The sequence below is a fragment of the Diospyros lotus genome, chromosome 10 (genome assembly GCF_014633365.1).
Source record: "Diospyros lotus cultivar Yz01 chromosome 10, ASM1463336v1, whole genome shotgun sequence".
NCBI classification, from domain to species: domain Eukaryota; kingdom Viridiplantae; phylum Streptophyta; class Magnoliopsida; order Ericales; family Ebenaceae; genus Diospyros; species Diospyros lotus.
The window spans coordinates 18,715,570-18,721,569 of NC_068347.1; the positions used below are offsets into that span (position 1 = coordinate 18,715,570).

General features: G+C 36.2%; 1 protein-coding gene across 1 annotated transcript; it reads left to right on the plus strand.

The window, feature by feature from the left end:
* The first annotated feature begins 3,807 nt into the window (after positions 1–3,807).
* Positions 3,808–5,480, plus strand: LOC127810811 (NAC domain-containing protein 72-like). Its single transcript, XM_052350364.1, has 3 exons — positions 3,808–4,102; positions 4,197–4,465; positions 4,566–5,480. The coding sequence occupies exons 1-3, from the start codon at positions 3,922–3,924 to the stop codon at positions 5,145–5,147; spliced, it is 1,032 nt and encodes a 343-aa protein (XP_052206324.1). The 5' UTR covers positions 3,808–3,921; the 3' UTR covers positions 5,148–5,480.
* The last annotated feature ends 520 nt before the right edge of the window (positions 5,481–6,000 follow it).

A 6,000-nucleotide genomic window follows, 5' to 3' on the forward strand; every position in this document is an offset into this window, starting at 1 on the left:
ACTTTGACATTAAATAATAAAAAATATATATTGTGGTACATTTATTATATATTATTTTGTTGCCAGAGTTAATATATTTATCATCAACTAATTAAATATGAAAAATAAAATACAATAAATGTATCATATCATATTCTAAAGCAAAATACATTTATTATATTTTATCCAATAATCTTAAGAGGATGGATAATTACCTTTTATCTAATAAAAAAAATATTTAAACACAGAAACGACGCGGAATCGGATGCGGAGGGGAGAGGTCGGGTCAAGGACGCATGGCATAAGAAAAGGTGACGTCGCTGTAATCCCCAAAGTGACGCACTTGTAAAATCAAAGCTTCCACGTGGCGCACAAAGAAGAGCGAAGAAGCCCCTTCCCCTCAAATCAAAAACCCAATAATTTGAATGACTTTTGGGACTAAAACTAAATCAACTCCCGAAGGCAGCGAAAGTGTAGAGGGGCGGTAGGGCATGCCCCCTTTGACCCACCAATCTATTTCAAATTACCCAATCCTATTTTGACACTTTCGCCGCCAACCCCCCAGAACCATCCACGTGCCCATTCAATTCGCCCTTTCGTAGCCTTAAGACCTAACCTCGTCGTCTGTAATGGCACCTTCTATATAAAGTTCAAATTTAAATACATTAAATAAGTTTTATATTTATATTCTCTAAATAATATTAATTTTAGTTAAATAATTTACAATGGTAATTATAGGGTATTTTATGTATGAAGTTTCTTTGTATGGTATATTTCTTATGTGTACAATACGTAATTTTTCTCATAAATCACTCTATTTGTAATGTACAGGATAAAGTATTTATAGATGTCATAGAAATTTCTTTAATTAGATTATTTATATTAAATGGGTAATCCTAACTGAATGTCACTTGTTTAAAAATAATTTTATTAGTTAATGAAAGATTGCAAAACACTATACAATATTTATTATCAGTCAATTTATGTGCTTTTTAATTAAAAATAAAATAATATATATATATATATATTACATTTACTGTGCCTCGTTAACCTAAAATGATGAAGGGCTTGTTTGACTACAATTTTATTTTTAGAGTTTTTTTTATATTTTAAATTTTATAAACAAAATTTTTCCTTTTATATACAAAATTTTAAAAAAATGAAATAATGAACCCTAAATTAAAGATATTTTTTAAAAATAATGATATGTATAGATGTTGTTGCTGGAAATACAATAAGTAAAATTTATAAAATGAAAAGCTCAAGTTGAGCGGAAGTCGAGTAAGGATCTTGGTTTGCAAGTCGGGAGGCAAGTGGCAAGCTAGTATTTGGGAAAGAGTTTAGCCTGTTGTTTGGGAAGAAATCAATTGTCTTTGAGTCCCTTGAATAAGTAGTTATAGAACTTGAATAAGTAACAAAAAAAAAATTGAAGTCAGAGATTGATGTAATTGTTAGGGGGAATGCTCTACTATCTCACAAAATGGCTATGCAAGGTAGTGCACGTCAGAAGCCATGCTAGAATTTTTCTCACGTGGGCCCTTAATGCCTACATTAGACATGGTTACCATGGTACTATGCATAAGTAAGTGAATGTTACAAAGAATTAAGTAAATGATATGAACATGCATATTATGTTGTCTAGGAGAAAGTCTCTCCAAATAAATAAGCAGGTGAAGATTTCGAGAAGATCTTTAGAAATGCAAGGTTAGGTATTTATACCCCCTTGTTGTTGATGGGTGGGACATGTGTCATGCACATAGTACAAGGTGTCGTCTTAGGTTAAGCATGAAATGAGTTTAGTAAGACTCCCCTTCCTCGGGATAAGTAGTTTTTTAGGTAAAATAATGCCTTATGAGATAGGTTGTCGTTGCATGGGGCAATGATAGGGTAGTAATTGCTTTGTTATTCCCTTAACACAATGGCTCGATCGAATTTATGTTGTGTAACATTCAATATGTTAAGGAAGGAAAACAACACTCTTTTGGAGAATATTTGACTCGATTTTTTTCTGTGAAAACTTCTTATTTTAAGAGAAGAACGCGTTCTTTAAGAGAACAACACGTCTTGTCTTTTCTATAGAATTGGTTACAATAATAGAAAAGAAGTATTCAGTTAATTAATATCTTTTCCTTATAACTTTTATGGATTCTTAAAGATAAGATTTGCGTTATTTTGCATCATTGAAATTCAACAATAATTATCATAATAAAGTTGAAATAAGTAAAGAGTGAGGCTTGCAAATGAGAGAGTATGGCAGTGAGGTGTATTTATCAGGGTAGATTAGTGCACAGCCTCAAGCCTGTCCAAAAAACTTTAGTGAAAGTCAAAATTAGGAAGCGATAATACTAAAATATTGGAATGAATAGTGTTGTGAAATTGAAGTTATAATTTGTAAATAGAATACTGCAAGCTAAGTGGATATATATATATATATATCCCCTCCTCCGTACATGCCATGTAGGAGTTTGAGGAGTGAAAGCAAAAGGCGTAGAAAAACAAGAAAAGATAACCGGAGGAGGAAAAGAAACGCGTTTAAGTGACAAAAGTGCCCCCAAACGTGGCGCCGCCATTGGAACGCGCCCCCCACCCCCCCATCCCCAGTAAAATTAAAAAGAAAAGAAAGAAAAGAAAATTAAATTCCCGCCTAACTTTTTCAAGGCCCCCACTCCCCTCCTCGGAACACTCCACGTGTTAGCACGTGTCCTACACTCAATGCCTCCCAACCTCCTTTTTTTTTTTTTTTTTTTTGCCGACTTTGTTTTGTTTCTTCCCGTTTTAATCCCCACGTGAAAATCACGCTTAAGTAACCAACCGCAAAATATCTGCTTCTTTTTTTTCTTTTTGGTTTTAAAATGTAAACGGTCAAATGGTATTTAATTGATTGGTTCTTTTATAAAATTTATTCTTTTTAGGTTCATCCCCCTGACAACTGGCGGAATATCTGAGTTTGGATATTCTCCATTCCACCCAATTAACTTAATTATCTCACAAATCTCTCCCTCTTTCATATCAAAATTTCAATCAATAGCTCTAAAAATGCGATCTTGCCTTTGGCGTTTTCCCAATCATCTCTTGTTCTTTGTATTTGAGCCAATCCATGTGGCCTTGTCCTTCCTGTTTCAGAAAACATACATATATTTTCACTACAATAATGATGCTCTCCCATCTATTCAAATTGTACGTGAAATTTAATTATGCCTAATGTTTGATAAGTTTAAATTAAATTATTATGAATTTATATATATATTATGCTTCATTTAATTTACAAAATATATTTATTAAATTTATTTGTGAGACCTACAAAAATAAAGCCCTCGTATTAAATATTAATTAGGTGACGTTAATCATATGATTAAGATGTTATAAAGGTAAAATATATAATTTTATTGGTTAATAAAATATTATAAAAATATTTTGAATTAAAAAATTCATTACTCCTTTACCGCCGTAAACCTTAATTGTGTGCACGAGTCAATGATTTTGGGATTAAGTCGGTTTAATTGTGCGCAAGAGTCAATGATTTTGGGATCGAGTTGGTTTGGTCAGGCTTTGGGAAATAAGTAGCTGGAAAACTGACACGCGTCGAGGGGAGATGCTGAGTCACCGGGGGGTTTTCGTGGGGGTTCATGCACCTGGGCTTAGCTCCGCTGGCTTTAACCTTTCGGATAAGGTCGGCCGCTCGATAAAGTCGAACCTCTTTCTACGTGTCGCATTTTTAACGGTGATGAAGCTGCGGGTCCCACCTTGAACTGTGAGAAGGTGACGGTCATGCTTATCTCCACATCACCGCTAATGCCTTATATAAATAAACCCCTCTTCTCTCTCTACGGTTCGGACAAATAACAAAAGAAAAGAGAGAAAATAAATAATTTAGACAATTTTCCGTCTCTTTCTTCGCTTTCTGAATCTCACTTTTTCTGCTTAGAAAATCATCCTGGGAAAATGGGATTGCCGGTGTCAGACCCGCTTTCGCAGCTGAGCTTGCCGCCGGGTTTCCGGTTCTACCCGACCGATGAAGAGCTTATGGTTCAGTATCTATGCCGTAAAGTCGCCGGCCACCACTTCTCTCTGCAGATAATCGGAGATATCGATTTGTACAAATTCGACCCGTGGGATTTGCCAAGTAAGATCCGATCCTAAAAGATCATTCATACATAGCTTTCAATTTTCTTCTTGTAATTGTACTGAATATGGGTTTGAATGTGATTGGCTTTCAGGTAAAGCAATATTCGGAGAGAAAGAATGGTACTTTTTCAGCCCAAGAGACCGGAAATACCCGAACGGGTCGCGACCTAACCGGGTTGCCGGTTCAGGGTACTGGAAAGCCACCGGAACAGATAAGGTGATAACTACGCAAGGAAGAAGGGTTGGAATCAAGAAAGCTCTGGTTTTCTATGTGGGTAAAGCTCCGAAAGGAACAAAGACGAATTGGATCATGCATGAATATAGACTCTCCGAGCCGTCGAGAAAAAATGGAAGCACAAAGGTGACAAATCAATTCAATTTCATTACTGTGCAATTTAATTTAATTAAGTACTGTTTGATCATGTTTTGCTGATGAGAATCGGGTTATTTCGGGTTTGCAGTTGGATGATTGGGTTCTGTGTCGCATCTACAAGAAAAGCTCCGGCGCCCAAAAACCCATTCCCGGCGCTCAGGCCAGAGAGTACAGCCACGGCTCCTCGTCGTCGTCGTCGTCTCAGTTCGACGACATGCTGGAGTCGTTGCCGGATATCAACGACCGGTACTTCGCCCTGCCTAGGATGAACTCGCTGAGAACTACACAACAGGAGGAGAAGCTTAACCTTCAGAACCTGAGCTCCGGCAACTTCGACTGGGCGAGCCTCGCCGGAGTTGGAACGATGCCAGAATTAGGCCCGGGCGGGGGCGGCTGCCAAGTTTCAGCTCATCAAACTCAGGGACACCTCATCAGCAACAACAATACCAGCCATGACATGTACGTCCCTTCCATCCCACAAGCGTGCCTCGTGGAGCTGCCACGTCAGAAGTTCGGCAGGGCTGTAGAGGAGGAGGTTCAAAGCGGGCCCGGAACCCAGCGGGTTGAGAACTCGGCCTACAACTCGAACGCGTTCGCTCAGGGTTTGTTCAACTCGCACGACCCGTTCGGCATTGAATACCCGGCAGGACAATTCGGGTTTCGGCAGTGAAGATAGAAAAAGAGAGAAATAAAGCACTGAAGGGCGTGTGTGTAAATATCTGGAATTCTTTTGGCTAACATTTTGGCATTAGATTTCGGAGAATGGAACAGTGGGGCATGGACAGGGTGATGGTGATGGAGCTGGCAACTCAAAAGGCAAATTAAATTAATTGATTTGGCTGTGGGTTTGGTACATAATTTAATGTACACAAGACATTGGGTATACTATAGTTTAATTAGTGATCAAATTTGCACATTAGTTGGCATTTGAATAGGGGTTTTAGAGCTTCAGTATTGCGCACTAATCGGTCATGATTATGAAACTTACACTTTTGTTTGGTCTCTTCTCATGATTTCGCCGCCAATAATATACATGCAAAATTTATTCAGGCATAAAATGCTATTCAAAATTATACCATATTTTAATTACAGGATATAATGTGTTATGTGTACTCATTTTGGTAAAAGATCTTTTGAAGTTATAAATTTTTAATTTATTTTGAGTAAATTACAAAAAATGTTTTAGGAAAAAATTAATAATTCCAAACAGTATTCTATAATTATAACAAAATTATTATAAATTTAGTCAATGAATTGTAAAAATTAAAAACTCTTTATAAAACTATAACAAACTTATAAGTTTGGTTAGTAAATCCAAGTCATTTTAAAATTTTTACAAACATAAAAGTTTAATTAAAAACTTATATTAAAATTACAACAAAACTTGAAAGTTTAATTTATTTTCTTATAATGTACTCATTATTTTCCATATGGTTCAAAGTGAATGATTTGAATAAAACATGTTGTGCAATTTCTTAAAATGAGGGGGCACGTGACCTCAAAAAAAAAAAATAAAACAGAAA